Source organism: Acipenser ruthenus, chromosome 5 (assembly GCF_902713425.1).
Source record: "Acipenser ruthenus chromosome 5, fAciRut3.2 maternal haplotype, whole genome shotgun sequence".
NCBI lineage: Eukaryota > Metazoa > Chordata > Actinopteri > Acipenseriformes > Acipenseridae > Acipenser > Acipenser ruthenus.
This window is the reverse complement of record NC_081193.1, coordinates 76842942-76870013: the sequence shown is the minus strand read 5'-3', so window position 1 is coordinate 76870013 and position 27072 is coordinate 76842942. Positions and strand designations below refer to the sequence as shown.

Genomic DNA, 27072 nt, shown 5'->3' with positions numbered 1-27072 from the left:
CAGTGCTGAGCAAAAAACGAATAACATAATCTAAATAGTTAACACTAGAAGCACCACGGCAGTCATTTTGGCGGTTTTTGGTTTTAAAATGTAATTTTCTCCAGTCGCTTAACACATATGGGGCTGTGTGTTCGTGTACCTTTCTGTCCGTATGTATTAAATATTCTCACAAAGCATGAAACACGGGAGTGCCGAAATAAAGGAGATATATTACATTATACCTAAAAGCCCCGGAAGCAGTCACATTGATGGCCACACATAAAACAGTTGTATTTTCATTATACAGAACGGTATTCTACTTTATTATTTTTATTTACTAGTCCGCAATGTGTTTAGTTGTAATTAGATTAGTCTCTACTCTCTGCCTGAGTGAATGACTGACAGTCTATTGTTTTTCAATCAGCCTTTTGAAAGGCTGGCGCCTACTTGTCAGTCAATTCCACTGAAAACTATTGATGTATTGCTCTGGTTTTTAATATAGCATGTTTTAGATTCTTACATATTGCTGTGGAAGAAAGCACTGGCGGAGTACTTTGCTAATTTAATGGATGCATTTCTTGAATGCCTACAGTCGGAGATTGCAGTTTACGCAATGCTGCACGGTGCTTAATTTCGGCATTAAGCAAAGTAATTTGAGAAAAGATTGAATACATTTTACTATTTTGTGAGTTTTTTGTCGAGTTCGGCGAGATTTTGTTGTCCGACCAAAATTTCTAGCAGAACTTCAGTTTCTCACACTGTCCATGTAGTTTAGGATTACCAGATTTCCACAGTGAAAAACACTGTGTTTTTTTTCTTCTTTAATTTACTGACGCCATATCAACTCTGAAGCCAAAAATAACAATATATAAAATAACAAAATTACAGTTTAAAAATTAAATATCGAGTGAATTTATTCCAACTAATTTTATTTTTTTATATTGTCATCTACTCAAAACATGTTAAATGTACAAAAAGCCAGAATTAAAAAAAATAGATCAGCTATTACCTTTTAAACATATGGTATACACTCCTAATCAGAATGATTAAACAAATAATCCATAAGATTGTTTATTTTATTTTTGAATGGCGCTAACACACAACCTAATGCATTACTCTGCTATTAACTTGCAGAGCAGGGTGATAAAGTTTTGTACTTATTACTGGGCCAGTTAAAATTGTATCCGAGCCAGTAAAAACACTACCTCAGTGGCCCAAGGGACCAGTAGTAAAACATCAAAATGTAGAGCCCTGCATTTGATGTGTATTCTAATCTAAAGTCTACACGCAAATACATTTCAGGGGGCTCTGCAAGACCAAATGACATATTTTGTAAGAATGCACACTTCAACAAAAAACTTTAGTTTTTTAAAATGTCTTTTTTTGTATCCCAGACAGACTGCAGTAACCGCCCAACTGTTTATATTAAATTTAAACAACAGGGCTTATTTAAAATGTACATATTTAATATGTAAATTAGTCATGTGTGCACTGAACGCTCTGTCACAGGTGTTAGCGGTTAAACGTTGATTATATGACAAAAGTTTGCAATAGATTGGCAAGTGGCACTAAATAAAATGCGTTGTCTGCCATTTCAGAATTTTTCTCGAGTACCCCCAGGGGTACGTGTACCCCAGTTTGAAAACTGCTAGAAGAAACCACATTACCAACAGATACAGTTTAATAGTAGTAGTATTTAAATGCCGTTGTCCTGACTGGTAAATTCTTCCAGCTTCCCCTTTTATTTTGACAATTTCCATATAAAAAATTGACATTTTTCATTCTTAGCCACCAAGTAAATATTCTGGACAGTTTTCAAAACAATTGTTGCTTTATTTTTACAACACACGTTGGTGTTGTTGATAATATGATAAGCGCGTATATCTGCTTCAGGTTAAACGATAGGCCCGTGTTACACAGAACACTACAAATAAAATGTCAAATATACACTATATTTCAGTGGTTTTGTGGATTTGCTATGTTTTTTAACTTATTTTAATACTGCACATAATTATATAGTTTAGACAATGCTACTTACCAAAACCATGCTGCACGTGAACTGTATTATATAATAATTTCCTTTACTCCGATTCCAGTGGTGTTTTTTCAATGCAAGATGTATTGTAGGCATATATACAGTGCCGTATAAAACCACATACACTGTATATATATAATTTTATCATGCTCGCTATAGGCCTACTGGCGAAATGGTCAAGAGACAGTTGGGGCTTAACACATACGGAATAATTTTGGCCCTGAATTTTAGCATTTTTGGTCATAGAAAAGACACATTTCACATATTTTATAACGTTACCTTAGGCTACTTTTTTTTTTTTTTTTTTTTTAGTTAATGATGCGTTTTCGTTTCACAAATCTTCTGCGCACAGTATTTTTAAGCACAACTATAATAACCTATATTTCAACAGTCACTGCCGAAGCTTATTACTTATTCTTCCAGAAGTAATGGTCGGGGGTAACAGGGATACAAGGTTATATTTGCTCCGGGCCATGTTGTTAACAAGCCTGATGTTGTCGTCCAGGCTTTACTATGAAACTGACTGTAACCATGGAGGGTGTGACCACATTCTACTGGACTGATAAATAATGGCACGGGAGTTTAATTATGAAAACGCAAGTGTAAACAAACAAGTAAAAAAGATTAGCCTGTCGTCAGACATGTCATGGTAATACAAAATGCATTCATTTACTGCGTATTGGTATTGATTGCGTCTGGTCAGGGAAGAGGGACACACGAGCGCGTTAAGAGAATTTCAGCGGGACATTTTTTATTTCAGCGGGGCACTGGCGCAATGGCGTGGCCTAGCACGAACACTGCGGATGCAAAGGTTTGAGCAAAACTCTCTGTAGTCGTGAAAGCGCAGCAGCAGAAGCTGTCAGGTTGCAAAGAATAATGTGAGGCTGAAAGCTACAGCAGCACCTAGTACAGCCTCGTGAAGCGGTCTGGGTTACCATGGTAACTGACACGCAACATGAAACTGAGGCACTGAATGGCTGACTGCATTTACGTCGTCTACCACAGGATGAGAACGTTGCAGAGTCAATGAATCGATGAGGCTGAGGCGCTGATCTGATCAGCAGCAGTGACTCTATGGTTTAGCGATCCCTTCTTTTGAAGAACGAGACGTTGTGTGTGACTTTAACAAAAGGGATTTTTTTTATAGTACAAATAGAAACGATCGTCACTAGTGACGATTCCACTTTTTTTTTTGTCGTCACTTTCAAAAAACATTCGCAAATTACGAGTGACGAGCGACAGCGAAACCCCTGCAAAGATTGGACAATGCTTTGGACCATCCCTTGCTATTTTTTACAATGCTTTATTACAATGTGCTCTGTTTGTACTATAAAGGTGGCGTGGGGTGAATGTTGTAGACATGCTTATTCATTCTGGGCAAACTGGCCAACAGCCACAAGGACAAGGACAGTCACGGATATACACCAAGTCTCTAAGTCTGACACTTTACATAACTTATTGTTTTATTTCAAGATTTATTAACTGGATTTCATTCATGCCGGAGTTCCACAAAGCCTTATCTCCACAGAGCAGAGCATTGGCCTGTGCTTCTGCAGGGTAAAAGGAGGAAAGTCAACAGGGGTTAGATCCCCTCATTGTTCATCATGCTTCAGTACTTCCTACTAGTCAGGCGTCTTACAAGTCAAGGTGGAGACTTCCCGGACTGGGCTCTTGCCTTTACAGTTAGTGTAGCTTGGCAGGTGAAAAAAGGTGACTGACAGCGGGAAAGCAAGTTTTTCTAATCATTAAGTGATGTAGCCACAACAAAATCGGGGAGGAAAAAAATAAATATATAAATAAAAACGTATCAGTAACACTTTACATTAAGGTGCTGCTTATTAATGTTTTATAAATATATAATAGGTGCTTAATAACTGGGTTATAAAGTGTTAATAAAATATCAGATAGTTTATAGCCATAGATGGAATTACAGTTTTATACAGGGGACCATTTTTAGCCACCTATTGTGCTTTGGGATGTTTAACCCTTTGCGGTCCATTTATTCAGCGCGTCTCAGGCACGTCAGGTCCAATTTATTTTCACACGTGCAGTTTATGTTAGACGCGCTGTTTAAAAGTATTTTTTTCACAGTAAAACAGGTTTAAAAGGCACTGCATATCAACAGGACACTCAGTACTGCATCTCCAGCCCCGCCCCACCCCTCGTTTGCTGTTTTTTTTTTCACATACCTCTTACCGATAAATCATCTCCTGATCACTCGTTTTATCACTAAACTCCTCAATAATGCAATCCAAGTCATTATTTTATTACTATAACATCAAAAAAAAGCTCTGCAAATGTCTGTGATATTTTTGAGCGCTGGATACAGAAGCAGCTATCTTGTTTGTTTATGTCCGTGTTATCTATGTGATGCCGGGGCTATCTGTATTCATGAGATACACCCCTCCCCCCCCCCCCCTTTTTTTTTCCCGGCTTCTCTCGGCTCCTATCAATCTCACCATTGAATGGTTTTCTCAGCTTTTTCCGGAGAAAAAACAACTAGAGACCTGTTTTTTGCGTCTTTTTGATGGGTCCGACTTTGGACCGGAAAGGGAAAATTGCAATGTCGGACCAGGTGCGACATAGGACCGCAAAGGGTTATTAACAATCTTTTATGCTTTATTGACACTCTATCTCTATAACAGTTATTACACACATGTTATACATTTATAAAACATTAATAAGCATCACCTTACTATAAAGTGTTACCAACTTATCCAATTTTTTATTAACTGGGACATTTTCCACCAAAATCTCACGGTAGTGCTTTTGCTGTAAGAGTCGCTGTGGACCCCAGATAAATGATTTTTTGTTTATAAATTACAATGACAGATGGCTGTTCTCACTCAGATTGCTCACTGACATTTTCGTATTTGCAATATCAGCTATACAGTACTGTGGGGTAACCTCGGGGACTGAATCAGGAATATTTCCAGTTTCATTTAAACCATTCATAGAAATGACTCACACTTCAGTTTATTCCCTTATTTTCTAATTAAACTCAAAATGTCAATAATATGCAGCATCACTATCATTATTACAGTGAAGACTTTAAATTAAAAAAAAAAAAATATGTTAAAATCAATCCTTCATGTTTTAACGATCAACTTATTATGTCTATGGTGGAGAAAATTGTTCAGCTATAAAAACAACTTTAATCAAAAGAACAATTTGTTCAGTTTGTTCGCATTTAAGAAATGTCATTTGTCTCCATGGTTTGGATTATAATTCATTACAGCCCACATGAAATGACAATCGTCATCAAAATCAAATCAACACACTTTCATATGAAGAGTATTTATTACGGTAAGTAAAAAGCTGATTGAGTCATACATGACATGTTTATAAAAATAGAGATTGAGCCTTCAATAGCTAATCAGGTGTCAATAGCTTGAAAAAGTAGGTCACTATGAACTATACCCACAGCCCTGAGAATGACAACCCTAGCGAACTGTTTAAGTTAGCTTGCACTTTCTTGGTCATTTCACCAGGAGAGTGAAATTGTCCCTACCTCCTCAATGTCTATTTTCCCATCATTAACCTAATGTAGTACCCGATATATAGTGAATGGAAGTGCACGACAGGTTAAGATTTGTGATTTTATTTGTTAACTACAACCACTTTAATCCTTTGTTGTATTTTCTCCAGTATACTGGACAATCAATTAAGTCGTCCAGATTTTTTATTTTTTTTATTTCAAATGTTGTTTTATTTAAAGTGACGATAGTAACAATTGATTGAATACTTTTTCTCCAGCTAATCATCTTATTGTATCTTTCTCTCAAATTTTTTTGACAAAACAAAACTGATTGGATGTTTGGAGGGGGGGGGGGGGGGGTTGTTGACCATTCTAGATCAGGTTTTGCTGTTTTAGTTTTGAAGTATGCAACATAGGCACTCTACCTTCTGCCCCGCGATGATGACACGGTCACCCACTCTGAAGCCCAGGGAACTGAGCAGGGTCTTGCCCAAGACTTGGTTGTAGTTGGGTAGCATGGCACAGCTGATGTCGCAGGCCAAGGGCATCGCGTCCAGCAGCAGCTGCCTTATCTCCTTGGCAACTGCCGCGGCATCCGCCATCTCCAGGGGCATTTCGAGGGGGTCCGGCACCACATCTGCAGGGGTCTGTCCGCGGTCATTCTGGAGAGAGCAGAGAGGGAGGGTCAAATTAGTTCACTGATCACAAACTCACACAGGCGCTTCCTGACATATAGCCCTGGAGTCTGACCTTATCTTCTAATGGGTGGAGTTAGCCGAGTTAGTATATTTTAGCACACTTTCTTATCCAGGACCAAGAGGGGATGTACAGTGCCTTGCATAAGAATTCACCCCCCTTGGACTTTTCCACATATTGTAGTGTTACAACCTGGAATTAAAATGGATTTAATTGGGATGTTTACCATTTGATTTACACAACATACTTAACACTTTGAAGGTGCAAAATATTTTTTATTGTGACACAAAAGTTAATTAAACAAAAAAAAAGACATTTGTTGGTTGCATAAGTATTCACCCCAGAGTCAATACTTGGTAGAAGCACTTTTGGCAGCAATTACAGCTGTGAATCTTTTTGGGTAAGTCTCTACCAGCTTTGCACATCTGGAGCCTGCAATTTTTGCCCATTCTTCTTGGCAAAATTGCTCAAGCTCTGTCAAGTTGGATGGGGACCAGTGGTGAACAGCAATTTTCAAGTCTTGCCACATCAATCGGATTGAGGTCTGGGCTTTGACTGGGCCATTCTAAGACATTCAGGTTCTTGTTTTTAAACCACTCCGCCCCAGTACAAGGTCTCTTGCAGACTGAAACAGGTTTTCCTCTAAAATTTCTCTGTATTTGGCTCCATCCATCTTGCCCTCAATCCTGACCAGTTTTCCAGTCCCTGCCGATGAAAAGCATCCACATACCATGCTTCACCGTGGGTATGGTGTTCTCAGGGTGATGAGCAGTGTTGGCTTTGCGCCACACATAGCGTTTTGCGCTAAGGCCAAAAAGTTCAATTTTGGTCTCATCAGACCAGAGAACCTTTTTCCACATGTTTGCTGTGTCTCCCACATGCCTTTTGGCAAAATCCAAATGGGATTTGATATGGGTTTTTTTAGCAATGGCTTTCTTCTCACCACTCTTCCATAAAGCCCAGCTTTGTGGAGCGTCCGGGTTATAGTTGTCCCATGGACGGTTTCTCCCATCTCAGCTGTGGATCTCTCCAGCTCCTTTAGAGTTACCATTGGCCTCTTGGTTGCTTCTCTGACTAATGCCCTCCTTACCTGGTCACGGAGTTTTGGTGGACGGCCTTCTCTAGACAGTCGCGGTTGTGCCATATTCTTTCAATTTTTTAATAATGGATTTAAAGGTGCTCCGGGGATGTTCAAAGTTTGGGATATTTTTTTATAACCCAACCCTGATTGGTGCTTCTCCAGAACTTTATCCCGGACTTGTTTTGATAGCTCCTTGGTCTTCATGATGCTGTTTGTTTAGATATGCTCTCTAACAAACTTTGGGGCCTTCCAGAAACAGGAGTATTTAATCTGAGATCATGTGACACTTTAATTGCACATAGGTGGACTCCATTCAACTAATTATGTGACTTCTGAAGGCAATTGGTTGCACCAGAGCTTATTTAGGGGTGTCACAGCAAAGGAGGTGAATACTTATGCAAATCAAGACTTTTCAGTTTTTTATTTGTAAATAATTTTGAAAAACATGTAGATTTTTTTCCACACTTCGACATTATGGACTATTTTGTGTAGATCAGTGACAAAAAATCCTAATTAAATCCATTTTAATTCCAGGTTGTAACACTACAAAATGTGGAAAAGTCCAAGGGAGGTGAATACTTATGCAAGGCACTGTACATTATGCTGTATTTGCTTTAGGGCAGGGGTGCACAATTCCGGTCCTGGAGGGCCGGATCCCTCCTGGCTTTTGTTCCAACTGTGTTCTAAATGACTTAATTAGACCAATAATTGGTAATAATTGGTCCAATTAAGTAATTTAGGTCAAGGTTGGAACAAAAGCCAGGAGGGACACCGGCCCTCCAGGACCGGAATTGTGCACCCCTGCTTTAGGGGGTAAACATGTTATAAAGGTGATGAATATCTTTAAGCATTGCATTTTATGTTTTCACAGATTTTAGCATAAATTTGTAAGTCTATGGGTGCTATTTCCCAACCGGGGAAAAAGTTTTTAGTGACATAAATAAGTAAGTTTCTCAAACAAAGTTCTTAACCAGTCAGCTGCTTCCCCTAATGACTAATGTGCTTTACAGTCATACAGGTACTTGCTTTGACCATGAAGACACAGCTTAGTTGACCCAAAAATTATTAACAGAAAGGAAAACTAAATAAGCATTTGGGCATTTGAGATGTTTAAGGCAGATAGAAGTGCACAAACAGTTAATATGTATGAAATTATTGTGTCAGCTACAATCAATTTGAGAGAAATAATGAATAATGTAATCTCCCTACTACAATATTGAGCTATGAGGTATTCCAACTTTGTGAAGTCCGTCAAGGAGATTAGTGCATGAAATGGGTCAGTACTTAGCAGCACTACCATATTAGAGTACTATTTCATTCTAAAGTTTACACCAGAAATGTTTTTTTTTTTAATTTGCTGTCCTTGTGTGGATTGACATCATATGTAGCAGCGACAGTATGGAGTTGAAGTGGTTTAAAAAAAAAAATAATAATAATTAAGCATTGGATAGCCTGCATCCTGATAGTAAAGGTCTGTCTTTCATTCTATTCATAAGCCAGGAAAGTGTCAACCTCACTACTGAGCAATTGACAGGTTCAGGTCTTATCTTTCAAAGACAAAGCCACGCTTTTCAACTAACTCACTTTTCACTCTGCCTCTCTTGAAGGGCATGCCTCAAGATTAATACTGCGTCCTTTTTTTACCATCATATTTTTATATGGCCTCTCAACACTAGTAAGGGCAACATTAATCTCTGTGCAGATGACACACAGGTCTTTAAAAATGACAAAATCTTTTGGTGCACAGACAATGGATTTGCAATATGACTGGAGTATTGCTTAAGAGATAAACCATCAAACCAACCTGGCTGAATAATTCAAAGTCCTAGAAAAGTCACCTCAGCAAGCACAATGCTGTGAATTTCATTTGATTGAATTACCTTTATTTATTTATTTTTTTTAAAACAATTCTTTAAATGCAAGGTCTAAAGGAGTCTTGAGACAATAAGTGCAGCGTGTTTTGACTTTCCGAGGGTCCTAATAAATCACACAATACCCGACAGGTTAAAAATATTTGTTATAAAAATCAAAATTCCAAAACTCTAGGGGTGTATGATAAAAGTTTGGTGAAAATAATAAAAAAGAATTGGCGATTACTAAATTAAAAAAAAAAAAAATAATAATAAAATAAAATAAATAAATAATATCGGATGCCCTGTAATATACATATGTGTGGATAAATGTGCTTGGGGTCTGCAAAAAAATACGTTGGGAGAAAGAAGTATAACATTTTTACCGTACTTTGGCGATTTATTTCTCTTACTGTATGACAGGTATTTACTTTTTTTCTACATTTCACCTAAGAGTGTTGGGAACTACAAATTAAATGTGGAATGGTGCTTTTGGCTGATTTACTTTTGCTGCGCCTACCCTTAAAACACGTAAACTGTCCGTGTTGTACAAAAATTGAAACAGGCTCTATTTTAGCAACACAAAATTTTCTTAAAGCAAAGTCGCTCGCTGCTGGTGTGGATACTCCCATTTGACTGCAGTGACTTCTAAATGATTCGCTCGCGTCCAGTGTGAATGCAGCTTTACCTTTTCATTAAAAAGCAGAAGTAATTCCTCTTTATTAATATAAATACAGTCAGGCAGAACAATTGAGATACACAAATGGTTTAACAGGTATCAATTGAACTCTTAAAAGGAGATTAGCACTACCATATTAGAGTACTTTTTCATTCTGAAATTAGAATAGCAGCAATCCTCACAAATTTCTGTGGAGAGATCAATCAAATTATGGGTTTGTGCAGCACTACTTACTATACAGTGCATGTGAAAAGGTTCACTCGGGAGTCCTGTTTTTATGATCTAACCCTTTTTTGTTCTAGATACAGTATACCACAGTGCCTGTTTCTTCAGTATTTTAATGCCTGTAAAATTCTGTACCACCACGTAGGTGGGCCCTATTTGAATGGTTTACAGATTTCTAAGTTGATTGTGTATTCAACAGACTCCTAATTACTCATAGGAGTCACATTGCTCGGAACCCTATACTGAACATTAGCTAGACGGTTGTCTAAAACATGTACTAGGAAATGACGGTACTCAAATATGTATTAATAGTGTTCTTAAGGGAACGTGTTGGTATAAAAATCTTTACCGGTGCTGCTTTCGTTAACCCACCATTCGCTGTGTTTACAACAACTTCTGGCACCCAGAGTGGAATGTTCTTTTTCTAGAATTTTCGTTTCACCATTCCATTATCATATGATAGTTTTGGAAATGCGTGTTCCAAGAGTGGAAAACCTGGAAAGGGTAGCCCAGAGCCAGTTTGGTACGATTAACATCGTTCCATGGGTCAAAATGCATCAAAAGGGACAAATTGAGGAATCGTCATCTTACCGAGACAGAAATACACTTATCTCCTGTAATCCTGTTGCAAATCTCGTGCTTATCGCACCACATTAAAACAAACTTGGTATTAAAAAAGCCAACCAGAGACAAGGGACAGAGCTTGATCAGGACTTCCCCACGACTGTCAAAAGTCCATTCTCGTACATCTCTAAATAATATCACATTAAATAATAAATGCAATATACAAGTTGCTATTCATACTGCCAGACTCACTGAAATATCAAAAACAAGCTGAGCTCTCCACTCCAGATCAAGCAATAAACCCTTAGCTTACAGTCTTTAATATCACAGCTTTGAATCCTGCCGTTGAACCGTTTCTGTAATATCATTCTAAAATCATGCATTAATCTTCTATTCAACACAGAAGGTCAAACTTAACACTGACAATTCTGGCACATTCGTATTGATTTATTTTACCTTCAAAACCAACATTTCTCCTGGAATATAGCAAAACTATCAAGTTGTTGCTAAGGTTATACAGACAGAGGTTCTCCTTCATTGGAACAATTGCAACAATAAAGACAAATGTGTGCAATTTTATCTGTGTGGGCTTTGTTGTTAATACAAAACAATAAAAATGGTGTCATACATTTTATTAATTATTAACAAGTCAGCTGCAAAAAACAGTTGGAACGCTGACGCACAGCACGGTAACTCACATAGAAGACTATTGCAGTGTTCAATCACACTGGGAATCCTTTAGTAGAATAATGCAAGGCTCAGCAAAAAAAAAAAACAAAAAAAAAAAAAACATGGGTTTAAATGTGTTCTAGTGAATTCTGCAGCTGCTGTGTGTATCTTAAACCAGTGCACGCACATACTTTACAAAGGGTCCTCATAATCATGTTATAATCCCAGCAGTACCTGAAAGGTTAAAAAGTATGTGTATAAAATCAAGATACTGTATTATCAGACTATAGGCAAATCTACAAGAGGCTAGGAATGTATGATGAAAGTTTGGTGAAGATGCAAAATCAAGCCAATTGGTGCAAAATCAAGCCAGTTATCGTGTTCAGCACGTAGAGTGTGGCAACCAAATATACAAAATAAAAGAATAAAAAGAAATGCCAGTGCATGGCATTTCAACCAAGTACAGTACAGTCTGCGTTAGCCTGGAACCAAACCTGGCAGCTCTAGGGGTGCACACCTCTCCTTTAGCATTAAAAATTGGGTAGTTAACCAAAAAAAAATAAAATAAAATAAAAAATAAAAATGCTTGATCTTTGGACCACTAGGCTAAACTAAACACTTGTCAGGAGAAAAAATAATTAAGTGCTATGTGGTTTTCTATCAAATCTTACTGGAAAAATGAAATACCATTGTGATAAAAAGCAGTACCTGAGGAAAGTGCCTACACTCAATATTACTCATGCAAGCCCCTCTTCTGTATCCATAAAAAAACAAAAGCCCCAAGTGTGAACTGTGTCACCTGCCTCCTGTTCAAAATATGACATTTTAGTTGTGCATCCTTTCCAGATTACTTCTTATTAAACACCTGTACAACACTGCCAGGTCTACTGCTTATTAAATACAATAAAACCTTGCTATAGATCGTTTTAATATAATTTTATTAAATTAGGGCTTTATAGAAAATATTGCATGCAATTCATCTTCTTACCCCTGCAGTCTCTGTGTGTTTTGTATTAGGCCCCATCGTTGGGACTCAGAACTCATAGATATGTACTCATCAAAACAAGCTGATGCTTCTTTTATGGTGCTGCTGTGGTATACAGTAACATGGAACTTGTATTTCCCCTCTGCAAAACCTCTGCAGAATTCTGTGTTAAGAAGTTGGTGTGTAAGCTGTGAAAGTGGGATACTTTGAACATGGCCATGAATGCTAGAATTCATTATAATCTATTTTTATAATCTCCTACAGAAGCTATCCTAGTGTCCAGTGGGAGAGGGTTCCTGTTTGTCCTCAGTGTTACAGCTGGAGTCGAGAAATCAGAGAAACAATAGAGTTTCTGAATCTGCAAATGCAACTATGTCATGCCTCTGTGTGGAGTTCTCTGCAAAACATCACTACAGTGAAGCTGCTAGAAGAGGCAACACAGATTTTGTAAAACTGCAATCCCTATTTCTGTAGGTTTCTACAATGTTTTTTTGTCGTTCATGACTAGATGACGATGTAACATCTTTGAAAAAAGCAGAAAACACCACAACAGCTTCACACGCAAGTGAAAATCTAACCTCTGACCTGGCAGAGAGACGGTTTGGAGCGGTTTGGAAAAAAAATCACCAAGTACAGTCAATGGCTATCCTGGGTCTCCAAAACACAGACCTCAAGATTTCCAGCCCTTGGCCAGATCTACTATGCCACACTGCTTCACAACCCAAAACAGAGAAGCACATCTTATCTGGCAGTAGTCACAACTAGACTGAATTATTTATACACCGCTACATGTGAACATATGTCCTTGGTCTCTAGTGGCCGGTGGTCACATTTTAACCACTGGGGCACATAGCATTACAGGAGTTCCAACAGGTGGGGTGTATGTTTCTTTCAAACAGCTTTTCTCTTCTCTTCAGTCTTGTTTGACTACCAGATAGGCTTAAATCCATTCTAGTCACTACGAAGCAGGGATGGCCCGTCCAGTCCTAACATCTGCTTAAACACTGTTCTAAACTGACACCAAACGTAGTTAATTTGTTAATTTGACCAGAATCATGATTAGACACCCCTGATATCAAGGTTCAGAATTCAAAACCTGTATGCAGAGCATATTCAAAATTGACAGAATGTTAGCTTTTCAGTGGCAACTTAACAGTTAGGGCTCTCAGAAAAATGGCACAGCAAACCAGGAGTCAGTATATTCAAAAACCTAAGAATAATATTATTTCAAATGGGCCTGTATTTACATTTGTGCTCAAAAGCTACCAGCCAGCTGCCCATATAACATTTTGCATAACAACTTTCTCAAGGGGCCACATGTTTTTATCATGACTATGTTCTCGTGCCAGTCATTCCTGGTGGCTGTGTACCCACCCACCCACCAACTGTCATTTTCTCCATGGCACTGGTCTACACCTTCAGTTACTTTTCCTCTGTGTAACATTGAGAAGTTACATTATTAATATTGCACTCCAAACAAACAAGAAATGAATGAAGATGGATTTAAAAATGTGTTTGGATAACAGAGTTTGCTGTATTTGGGATTTAATATTGAATTTGTTAAATAAATACATTGTGGGGAAAAAAAAGCCTACACATCTGATTGTTTTATTTGAAGTTTCATTTATCCCAATAAAAAAATGTGTTCCACCACTGAATGACAAATGGGAACACAGGCTATAAACACACTCTTGATAACTTTGAAAAGTCAACTGCAGAGTTCTTTCTACTGCGCAGAATGCAAACGATTAGCTTGCAGAGGACGTCAGGACTATCAAAACAGCTGCACTGTCTAGGAAGAGGGCTTATAAAGAGCACTGCACTGAGGTAGGGACAGCTAGGGGATCCAGAGATGCTGTCACTCCAAGAGAAGACTCATACTTCATCATAGTGCCGTCATCTTTGGGGAAATAGTTCAATCACAAATAGACCCGAGAGTGATTTCTATGAAGCCTGCAAACAAACCAGTCCATTGACAGCACAGCAACAGCATACTGTCACCAAGCCAAATGGCAATTTGGGTTAGAGTCAAGCTTTATAAAAAAAAAACACTGGACCTCAATGCACTCGTGGGGGGGGGGGGGGGGGGCGGGGTGGATGGGACACGAAGGGGAACTACTTGGAGTCTCCCATGCTAGTATAACACCCTCGACTTGATCTTAGAAAACTCTTCTCCTCATTATCTAGATGTTTGCTGTAGTTAGTACATAAGTATGAAATTGCTCATGAGGGATGGCAGCTGTGTTTTGGTTCATTTCCAACAGAACTGGGTATCAGTATCATATGCTTGACCACTCTGAACAAGCAGTAAAAGGTGCAGGAAATGCAACAAAACCAAGTAGAATTAAAATCTTTAAGAAGTAACTGCCTGTGGGTTGCTCATAGAAAAGTAAGAGCTTGGAGAGGTTGAGGGTTTGAAAGTCCTTCAGGGAACAAAAGACTAAGTGTAGGTGCAGTTTGTGAGAGAATACTGTTTTAAAGCCCTCTATCAAAACAGCAGACAAATCAAGTGTACTTTGTGTGCTGTGATGGAAGCCAGGGAGATCGCACACAACCCTGCACTGCCCCCTAGTGTAAACAACTTGCAATTGTACTGCAGTTAAAAGCACTTAACCAGAATTCTAAAGATAAAGGAAAAAAAAGAGCGGTGCTAATGTACGAATGCTTTGCAATAAATACTAATCAATAGTAATAAACTTTTTTTCTTACAAAAAACTTCCCAAATTAGTGCTAAAGCCTGCACCTGATCTATTTTTCCCTACCCACTGTAATTCAGCCAGTCTGCTTTCAGCCTCCAATTTCTTTCTGCAGTTCTGGTTAAAAGTGACGTCTCAGTTTCCAACTCTGAAGTGGCTACAAGAAGAAGAAAACTCTGAGCAGATCCACAGGAAAAAAAGCAATGGGTCTTTTTTAAAGTGATTAATTTAATTCTAGAAGACAGAGTCTAGTTTGAAATGACCAAGGTACCTGTTCTTTTTATTCTCTACCATGCTAACCTCTACTAGATGTAAAGGTATGCAAGGATGCCTGTGTTTTGGGTGTTAAATATACCAGAAACCCCAACAACTTGTGGTGAGTTTCAATCGACTGGTTTTCACAACAGATGAGTGCACTGTTTAGATCTTGCGATCAGTTTAATGTGACATGCTAAATGTGCGCTAATCGCATTCCCCTTCCTTCCAATAGGAACTGTTTGCACTCCTCTAATGATTGTAGAATTTAATTCTCTTTTTTAAGGCTATTATTCAGTTCACTGCCACTCCAAGAGGTCTGCAGTTTCAATGGGTGTGCTGCTCAAAACGAGTTATATTTTGTTCTGCCAGCTGTTCATTAGAGAATACCTGGACTTTTCAATGAAATAGAATGAACGCTCCAATATTAAAATCACCACTGCAGTACCAAGAACCCATGAGTACCAAAGACACACATATTTTATGTAAACAAATCACGTAGAACAAGTGCCTCTGGAAATAAAATACAGATGGAAAGTAGGATGACCTGTGTATGAACTGTATAACATTATGTACAAGTATTTCTCAAGCCAGGGGCAAATCAGAAAACATCCATGTGATAATTACATTTAGTGTAACAACGATGAATCCAGACCTTTTCACCTCCGGATCAATAATTAAATCTTAATCTCTCCAGGGATCTCTTCTGACCTGAAAATGTTGTTTTAATATTTTTTTCTCCCCTTAATTTGAATCAAATCAATATTTCCATAATGGGATGGGTAGCATTTCAGTACCAATTGAATAAGGAGAGATTAACAGTGAGGGTTACTGTAGCACTGACAAATCTCCACAAGTCATTTATATATTATGTCCCAACATCATTGAGACAAAATGCAACGCAAATACATTCTATTGCAAAGCATACTGTGTATCATTTAAACCAAATTATTTATAAAACATCAGATATTTGAAGATGAAATTAAACTTTGAGCTAAGTTTTGACTAAGATGAGGATATTTTAACAGAGGAATTTCAACACTGGCTCTGAAGAATGCACTTCTCTGCATGCAGCTCACCTGTTGGAAGGAAAAAGCTTTGCAAAAGGAATAGATTACCACAGAGTACCTTTAAAAGATTTGGGAGAGCTACTGTATATTCCTTTTGATTTTTTTTAGCAAGTATAAGCATTTGTGGCATAAACAAAATATGTCATAAAAAAACAAGACATGCAGCATTTCTATCATGGGCCGGGCACGGCAATAACAATAAAAATAATTACCCTGAAGGCCGGATTGGCCCCGTGTTCAAGCAGACACTTCACAGCTCGTACACACAAGTTAGAAGCAGCGATGTGCAGGGCCGTGCCGAAATCAAAGTCACTGCAGGTAGCATCAACATCTGTTACATCAAAGAAACCAAAGAGCAAGCTGTACATTACACATGGCTCCTCCATGCACTGTATCTTTAAATATAAAACAATGCACCATTCTCTCGATACCCTTTGTGCTTCAGCACAAAGTTTTCAAACCTCCTCTCAATTTGTACACCTCTATACTGTAAGAGTCCCCAACTCTCCCCCAGTCTGCACCCTTCTATACTATAACTCTCCCTCAATCTGCACCCCTCTATACCGTAATATAGTCCCCAACTCTCCCTCAATCTGCAATTCTCTACACTACAACTCTCCCTCAATCTGTACCTCTCTACACTACAACTCTCCCTCTATCTGCACCTCTCTATACAACAACTCTCCCTCAATCTGAACCCCTCTATACTGTAATAGTCCCCAGCTTTGCCTCAACCTGCACCCCTCTATTCTGTAATAGAGTCCTTTATTCATGCCACGATAAATGCGATCAATTCAGAGCAGATTTAGCAGGGGCCAGATTACTTAAATGTCTGTTACCTGGTCATTTCAGTTATACACATAAACAATGGGGTATTCTCAAACCCAGAACTGGCTGCAGGACTGCTGTGAGTTTTTAACCCTGATTTACTGTTATGACATTTACTGTAAATCATTATGACAGAGATCTAACCCCCGTACCCCCGTACCCCTCACCCCTAAACCCTCTTTACCCCACCTCTATCCCCATTACCCTCCCCCTCCACTCCGCTCACCCCCTGGTCTTGATGCCTTGAGCACAACCCGGATGAGCTCTGGCACGTCGATGTAGGCTGCGTAGTGCAGGGCGCACATGTTGGTCCAGCGGCTTCGCAGGCTGGGGTCAGCCCCCATGCTGAGCAACTGGGAAGCGAAGCTGGCAGCAGTCTCTGCATCGCCTAAAACACAGACACACCCAGATAAACTCACACACACACACATCGTCAGCTTGCACCGTCCTGCAGCTCACACTTCAGAGGCTGGCACCAGATTCACAAAGCAGGATGCTAGCTAATCATGAGCCATCTTTTTTCTATCTGTTTCAATAAACAAGGACCAGTAATGTTTTTAGCAGAAATCAGAAATGTTTTATGTTCTTTTTAATTAAATAACATGTATGTCCAAGTTACCTTGCCTTATCTTACCTTTTTATGAGATCTGCAGTCGTTTTGGAGTGCCATCGCTGAAACAATTATGTTGGTTTTTTTTTTGTTGGTTTTTTTCGTAAGACCTGTGAAAGTGCTTGAATTGTTTTGAAAATTCCAGTAAGTAGCCAAGACTTTCCAGCTAGTGGATTCCATGACTTCCTGCAGTGTCTTTTGACCCCTGTACAGTAAATTAGACTGTATAAAGTAAATGGTATGATAACACTAATTAAAGCGATTCCTCTAAGTATCACTCAAATAAACCCGCAGTAAAATTGCAGAGGTTCCACTTTCAAATAAAGCAGGTTCAGTGAGAACGTCAAACATCAAACTAATGGTAGCCATGGAATTTCACTAATCAGTGAGGAAGTGCAAGAGAAATGTGAAGTTTCTAGGAGTTCCTGGGCTTTTCAGGACAGTTAAAAGCACATTCCCAGGTCATACGCAAAAAAGAATAATAATATTCGAGCAGCTGCACTCTGATTGTAAGAAATATGAAAATGTTAAAGTCGTTAGAAACTGCTTGCCCTTTTTTAATGTTCCTATGTAATACTAATCAGGATCAGGTAAGTGGCCTATGAAACTAGCCCTGGTGTAGATCGTAGAGATTTCTTATTATGAAATACATCATAATCTTAACTCAGTGAGACCTATATTTTACTATTTGCTGCAGAAAAGTAATACTTGTACTGCGCCCCACAGTTTGCAGCAATCCACAAGCATGTTCCTTGGGGGAATGTTTACTCCATTGTTCCATATTTTCGCCTGCATGTACATGCAGCTCTTAAATCTTTGTTTCATTCCTGTAAGGTTGATCTAGAAGTACAGTATAAAGACATCAAAACAAAGACAGTTCAAAGTTGCCGTTGTTTCTTTTTATCTGAATTTCAAGTTTGTGTCATGCTTGACTTTCTTTATTCTTTTTCTGTGTTCTGTGTTCTACCTCCAGCTATCACATATCAACAAGGATGCAAAGCCATGTTCAACCTTAACTGAATCAACTAACCAACAGCTTCCTGTTTAAAAGGCCTCAGGCCTCTGTGACTTCAAGATTTATTTTTATTTTTATTTTTTTTCCTTTGAACGTAATATCAGTAAAATCCTGACAACAAGTGGATACAAGGTGAAATTAAACCCTGACTGTTTAACTGGCCACATTACAGCATGTGGAAATGCATTTCCAAATTTCAAAGAATCCCAACACTGGCAGAAAATAAAAGGAAAAAAAACTTCGGTTATGGGCCGGTTTAAATAAAAAGGTAGAAATCCACCCATTGCTGTTAACTAGCATGTCAAGAACGTGACAACAGTAAACCGCAAAAAGGTTATCAGAAAACATAGCTTAATGGGACAGCAAACATATTGCTTCTCTTTCCTTCAGACAAGGGTCTATAAGATGGGGATTTTCAATAGACAAAAATGAAAATACTTACTATTTTACTATTTACTTATTGGAACTACCATAGGGTATATCTGCAGAAATTAACTGACACATTCTTATGTTTTCTATACCACCTTTTGATATTTACCACATCTCATGCTAAACAACATTTTTGTCTGTCAATTGTAGGCAATGTTCTCATCTTACAACCCTTTGTTTTGTGTTTTTTCCCATGCCACGAGCACTGCAGTCTGTTCTCACCGATCCCCTGCGCTCCAGCTTTGCAGGTATAATGAAGCAGGCTCATGTCAGTCAGCCCATCTCGAGCGTTAACACTGCAGCCGCGCTTCAGGATCTGTGAAGAGAAGGAGCGTCCCCTAGCTCACTCATTGAAATATACCTTTGAGACTCCCATCGCACAGCAGTTTGTGCCATTCGAACGCTCTAATGAGACAAGTTTTAATGAGACACATCTATTGTACAGGACTTGCGTTAGAACATGGATTGGTTTAAACTGCAGCAAAATGGGAATCTTTATTATAACTTAAAACATAACTCCTTTGAGTCTGTTGACTAAAATGTTCACAGTCTCCTAATGACAATTTGTTCACATTCCCCAAAGGTGATTTTCCCTCTATGCACACAAGCTTCCATCCTCCTTGAGAACAGCCTGCCAATACATCAACCTCCGAGCCAAATGTGAATTATAATGCAACTACTAATTACTGTATTACAGTAATTTGAGAAAAAATTAATTCTGCCAATGGGAATGTGTTTGCTGCTGTTTTTTTATTTTCAAAACTGTTGACTCCTGTGAAGCCCATGCACTGTAACCTGTAACAGTGCAAGGAGTTCACCCCCTGGGTTACAGGATATTGAACCACACCCCCTGATCCCACACAGTTTCTATGGGCAGCAGGTAATTATTGTAACATAGTAAGTTAACCTGAAGCAATATAGCAGAAATACGATGCTTCAACAGAATAGAGGAACAAGATCAACAGGAAAAACCCATTTGTTAATACCCATTTAACAAAAAGAAAGGGAGCACAACTGAAAGCTAACTTGCGTCATTAATGGTCATTTAACGTCTAAACATTAATTCCTAAACATTTAAAAGTCCTGTCTAAACAAATCAAAACAACCTGTTCAAACAATGAGACACATTTCAATGTAAAGGTAGACATTTAGTATTTCTAGTCATCTGTAGATTTCTTTTGTTTATTATGATTTTTACACCAGTATTCAAGTACAGTGGTTTACAATGCATCAAGACACTATAAATGATAAAAACATTTGAATAAAATGTGGAAATCACAGCAGGATGTTTTTAGCTACATGTTTAGCTAGGGGTGGTTCAACCGTTTCAGTTTCATCTTTTTGTTTTATGCATAATAAAAAATAAACACGTATTTACCAGGCTTAGGTTACTATCAGTTTTTGCATACTGTACTGTGAAAAACGTACAAAAAGTGAAAACCTCCCCTAGTGTTATGTTTTGCACGCTCATGAAAACATGTTTTATTTTGTTGACTGTTTAATGTTTAAAACCGTCACAGCCTTGATTACCCTTCCCCATCCCTGTATAAAAGCCACGGACCTCATTGCCGATCACGCTGCTGTTCTGCTGCACTTGCGGGACCCATTGTCTCAGGACAGCAAACAGCTCAGAGACAGTGGTTCGAGGGCTGAACAGGATCTCCTGGCACTTTGGATCATTGGGGTCGAAGAAGGAGAACTCTGAAATGAAAAGTGTAGCGGTTATCGTGCAGCATTGTAATTCTTTACACAAGTGATGTTAGATGTATTTTAATTTCCTGAACGATTCAACTTTTAACAAATTGTTCATGTTTGCAGCTTATCAAATAAGTCACCATGAGATGACGTTATTTTGTGCGAGACTACAGTAGATGGAGACTACAGAGGGAAGGAGACACTTCACATAGAGAGTGGTGATGGTATGGAAGGAGCTACAGTACCTAGTCGTGCTGTTGAGGCAGAATCACTTGGATCAACCCCATTAACAACATTTTGAGATTATCCAGCTACTAGGAACTGGATAGTTCAATAGATCCTAACAAGCACTACTATGTGTTATCAACGTCACCCGAAAGCCTGAAGATATCCAGCTTCACAAATAATGATACCGATTCCTCAGGTAACTTCAGGGCAATCATACAGCAACCTACACAAGCACCCAATTTTTATACTGCATGCTATAAAGTCATTAAATACCAGGACTAGAACATAAGGTCTGTTCGGTATGGGAGCCTTTGCAGTACAGTAACGAGATAACATAGAAAGTGGTCTAAATGGTGGTGGAACTACAGTAAATATAGCCATATTTAAATCATTAATACAATCTCTGTGTGTGTGAGAGACTCTTTCTTTTTTTGACGGTGAAACTACACTAACCTATTAAGGAACCACTGATTTGACTGACAGCGACCCCTAGTCATTCAGAGCGGAACGGAGACGGGACAGACAACAAGTATAAAAATTACACAGACGAGACGACTTCTTAAATTATTATTTTTGGTAAGAAAAAATATTGAGTGGTTTTACCGACGTTCATCCTATATAAATCTTTTTCGGTCAAACTCATATTTTTGGGGAATTCGACAGACAAAAGTACATGTAATTCAAATTTCTTTAAAAGACTAACCACACAGTGAAATAACAGAACCAGAACTGAATCAACTCGAACTTGATCAAAAACAAGAACAATTATTTTAATGCAATACAAATACTTCTAAATGGGCTGTGAATATCCTACAAAACTGTCTCCAAGAAAAAGGTAGACTTACATTTAATGTACTTTCTGGGAATTGTATGTCGGGTTCGTGAGGAATATGATGGAGCATATCAAGCTTTATAAGTCTGTGAGCTGGTAAAGGTATCAATCGCTTTTTCAATGACCCACAATACAGCAGAAAATTTCCCTCAGGTATATAAAGACTTTCAAGCTGCAACTCACATAGTGATCCAACAAAGCAACCATGAAGACCAAGGAGCTTTCGAAACAAGTCAGGGATAAAGAGGTAGAGAGGCACAGAGCAGGAGAAGGGTACAAGAACATTTCAAAAGGTGCTGATTATCCCTCTCAGCACAGTGAAGTCCATCATTAAGAAGTGGAAGATGCATCATACCACCCAGACACTACCCAGATCAGGTCTCCCTCCCAAACTGAGCAGCAGGGCAAGCAGGAAACTGGTTCGGGATGCCACTCTGAAGCCAACAATGACCTTGCGAGATCTGCAAAGTTCTGCGTCTGAGATGGGAGTCAGTGTTCACACATCAACAATAAGCCAGTCCCTACACAAAGCTGGCCTGTATGGACGGGTGGCAAGAAAGAAGCCATTACTCAAAAAGCCTCATCTTAAAGCACGTATGGAGTTTGCAAAAAAACATGTAGATGTGTGGCGGAGTGTCCCGCCCCTATGTATTTATTTATTATTATTTGTATTTGTTTGCGGCGCGGATAAAAGCGTCGCGTCTTTTGTTATTGTTTTTTATATTTATATTTAAAAACCCTGTGAGGATGCATGACTGATCAGCTACTGATTATTTAACTAGCTGACAGTCATGCATCCTTACCAAACGCGTGCAGACTGTGGCCGAGGGGTAATAAGATAATTAACAGCTAGTTAACCCCTCGGCCAGAGTATAAGAACCTGCAGCTGTCCGTGCTGCAGGGTTGAGTATAGAGAGGAGAGTACGGGAGAGCGGAGAGAGAGAGCGAGGAGAATATAAAAAGAACAATTGCTATATTTAAAAATATACTTGTTTCTGTTTGTTTTGCCATCGCGCCTTTTTGTTTTGTGTTTTGTTATTGTTTAAATCTTTTGTTTTTGGTATGTTTATTTAATAAATCCACGCTGAGTGCCTTTGCATTCAGCTTCACCCACCCATCCATTGTTTTGATTCAGTTACTTCCTGGTCCGTGATGTCACCACACCTCACCACTGCGAGCCATCCTGCCACAAGATGATACTGCAGACATGTGGAAAAAGGTTTTGTGGTCAGACGAGACAAAAATTGAACTTTTCGCTCTAAATTCCAAGTGTTACGTCTGGCGCAAGCCCAACACTGCACATCACCCAGTCAACACCATCCCAACTGTCAAGCATGGTGGTGGCAGCATCATGTTATGGGGATGCTTCTCTTCAGCAGGGACTGGGAAGCTTGTCAGGACAGAGGGGAGAATGGAAGTACAGGTGAATCCTTGAGGAAAAGTCTCTGAAACTGGTCATTGTCCTGCTGAAATTCACATTTCAGCAGGACAATGACCAGAAGCACAAAGCCAAAGCCACAATGGAGTGGTTGAACAAGAAGAGAATTAATATTTTTGAGTGGCCCAGTCAAAGTCCAGACTTGAATCCAATCGAAAATTTATGACGAGACTTTTGCAGTCCATCGACAATCCCCAACAAACTTATCAGAACTGGAGCAATTTTCCTGTGAAGAATGGTCAAAAATTTCACCATCTTACTGTGCAGACCTATCCAAAAAGAAGAGTAATTGCTGCAAAAGGTGCTTCTACCAAGCACTGACTTAAGGGACTAATACTTATGAAATTTCATTTCGTACATTTTCTTTGCAAGTTTTGCTGACATTAACCTCCTCCTCATATAACAGTGTTCAGTTTAACCACTACAGCTTTGAATAAAAAAAACGTTTGTTTGAAAAACTGTGCATATATATATATATATATATATATATATATATATATATATATATATGAATATTGTAGGTTATATTCAAAATAAAAACATGTATTAAAGTCATTCAAAATGACGGCTTTGTTGCTGGCGGGCTTATAACTTCCTTACTTTCATTATCCTGCCTTTCAAACGCTGTCGGGGTATTTATTTAGGAAAAGTTATAAATGGACAACCGCATACCTTTCAGACACGCAGAGCAATTTAAATTTGAAAACCTCAACCTGTCAAAATGACTTCCGTGGCTAGTGTTTGGGTCAGGACCACACCACAAAAACAATAAATCCTGTCTCTATCCTAAAAACTCGCTCACTTTCTGCTCTATTCCACACACACACACACACACACACACACTCACACACACACACGCATTCTGTTGTTTTTTTTTATATATCATTTGTTTACAAAACCCCAAGAGGTGGTTTTGTAATTTTAGGGTAGAAAGCCAAAGTCTTTTGAATAGAAGCCTTCTGTCTATAGAAGCCTGATGGGACTTTTTTTATTATTGTGTGTTAATTCCCCTTTCTTAATCATTATAACTTTTGTATTGTACCTCAGTTATTTAACACTTTGCTTTCTAGACTTCGACAGCAAGTGTTTACACTACTGCACTGTGTTTACTTTTCTTTTGCCCGAAACGTCCTGAAAATAAAAGATTTAACTTTTTGTGTACATTTTTAAAAAAAAACTTTTCTTTCATATGCCTTCAATTTTGTACACTGCAGTTTTAAATATATATGTATTTTTTATATATATTTATTTTAATACATATATATATACATATATGCTGTTTTGAAGGCAAAGGGTGGTCACACCAAATATTGATTTGATGTAGATTTTTCTTCTGTTCACTCACTTTGCATTTTGTTAATTGATAAATATAAACTATTAACATGTCTATTTTTGAAAGCATTCTTACTTTACAGCATTTTTTCACACCTGCCTAAAACACAGGCTAACTTCACCATAACAAACCCTTCTTATAACGAACACCCGTTTATAGCGATCCCAACAGCAAAAAATGATTTTTTCTATGCAAATTAGTCCTATTAGAACGATCACATACAGTATCGACCCGGATACAATGATCTCAATTGCATGACAAATGCAATCGTTGCCTGTCCGTCACCTTCACACAAACTGCAACCAGGCAATGGACGTGAGGAGCAATCCACGCTGGATAGTTTTTTCAAGAGAAAGGACATGTAATTACTGTATTCAGCATGTCAGTGTACATTCTTTACTTTTTCATTTCTTTACTGTTTTATTTTAACATACTTGTAGCAGGGGCGATTGCCCGGCACTGGGGGAAATTAGTGTTGGTGTAATTTATATGTGGAAACGGGTTTGTTTTGCGTGCTTTTTGGAGTTGTTATGTTTGGTCAAATGACTGTTTACAGACGGGTGCTCGATTGAGACTTGCTGCCTGCCTGTCTTGTATGTGTCCTCTGTGCGTTACCATCGTTGATAGCGTCACATGACCCGTTTGTATACTTTCTGTTTTGTGTTTAATAAATCCTGCGCACCTGTGCCGACGTTTCAACTCCATGTCCCATGTCTCTCTGTTTTGCAATGCGGTTACCCTCACGTGACACAAGTACCTTGTCACAATACCATTTAAATGTTGATCAATGTGAAGTAATCTTCATAAAAGTACTATATATTGATGTTCAATTCAAAATTGCCGTTTTGTCATTATTCTGATACAGAAAAATGCCAAACCCTATTATAGTGAACACCCTGATATAACAAACATTTCTCCAGGTCCCATGGGGGATCATTATAGTGAAGTTAGCCTGTGTGTAATATACATATTAATAAATATATATATATATATATATATATATATATATATATATATATATATATATATATATATATATATATATAGATATGAAGACGGAGTTTCGTGGCTTCAGCAGAGAGTGGTTAACATTTAAAAAAAAAAAAAAAAAACATAGAAACAACATCCTCAAGTTGCCAGATGCCACCAGAAAAGGCTGCAGGACCTCCCAGCCAGGGCACTCACTCACCGCAGTCTGCAGGCATGGGAGGAGAAGCTACTTGGTGAACCACGGGTCTCTCAGAACCAGGGGACAGGCTCCTGTATCTATCCAGTACTGAATCTCCTTCTGAGGACAGCTCAGGAATATCCTCTTTGGTCATTTCTGTTACACTACCTGCAGATGAAAACACAGACACAGTCAGACAGACAGGCAGCAAGACAAACATGTGGAATCATACTGTTGTGTGTGTGTGTAAAAAATACCCTTTGCAGGACACAGCACCATACTTAAAATTCCACACAACAACCGGACTCCATCTACCCCTGTCTCATACTGTGGAGCTCTCCATTTCCTCTTCTTTAAAATAAAAATGCAGTCAGCACTCAGATATCCGTTACCCAGATATACGTCAGTCACGTTTTACCACCTTTGTAAAGAATAAAATCAATCCCCATTATATATATGTAAGTAACAAATGAATGCACTTACCCATCACACGCGATTTCCGACTCCAGTTTTCTGATACAATGCCCATATCTTCAGTGTCACTGTCCGAGGTTTTTTTTTTTTTTTTCTCTCGCCTGCCAAATCAATCTGTCTTTATTGTGCAGTTACACAGCGCTTCCTTCAATTTTACATGGCGAAAATGAAGCAAAAACTAAGCGGATGAGACAAGCTAAAATAATGTAAAACAGTTAATCATTCAACAGTTTTAGATACTGTGATGCATTTTTTTTTCTTTAGTTGCTTTTGTGCATTTTCATTTGCAACTGAACCGTGACATTAGGGCCTTATCAAGCACTATATTCTGCAGTTTTGAATACTGACTTTGGATACTGTTTTAATTCTGGAAACTGGTGTTTTTTTTAATCTTTTGCTGAATTGCATTACCTTTTACATTTTACGCGGTTCCGTGTATGGGTAACATTTTGATTTAATTTTGCTGTTGAGTAGTTAATGGTGAATTTTACATACTGCTACAATACGTTCCAGATTTAAAAATATGTACTGTATTACAGTCCACTTGTCCACTGTCGTCTCTTTTGGCAAGTGATATTTTCAGAATCATATCGTTCTGAATTAAAATAATACTTTTGTTGAAAATATAGTGTTGTATCAACAAAACCAACTGCAATACATCTAAATGGAAGCCTACTTATTTTAAAACAGTCAAAAAACAGACAAGGGTTGGAACGGGCTAAAATGACATCAGTCATTTAATCGTCACACTCACACTTAT

At 38.4% G+C, this 27072-nt stretch overlaps 1 protein-coding gene across 1 annotated transcript in view; it reads right to left on the bottom strand.

Annotated features, from left to right (window-relative positions):
- Nucleotides 1-26080, bottom strand: part of LOC117402338 (CAP-Gly domain-containing linker protein 4-like) — a 55472-nt gene extending 29392 nt beyond the window's left edge. Inside the window, exons 1-6 of the mRNA XM_059024540.1 lie at nucleotides 25860-26080; nucleotides 20706-20845; nucleotides 19367-19460; nucleotides 17317-17478; nucleotides 16475-16593; nucleotides 5918-6154 (exon numbers count right to left, since the gene is read on the bottom strand). Of these exons, the coding sequence (XP_058880523.1) occupies nucleotides 5918-6154; nucleotides 16475-16593; nucleotides 17317-17478; nucleotides 19367-19460; nucleotides 20706-20845; nucleotides 25860-26058 (951 nt within the window). The 5' untranslated portion in view covers nucleotides 26059-26080. The remainder of the gene's footprint in view (nucleotides 1-5917; nucleotides 6155-16474; nucleotides 16594-17316; nucleotides 17479-19366; nucleotides 19461-20705; nucleotides 20846-25859) is intronic.
- Nucleotides 26081-27072: the final 992 nt, after the last annotated feature.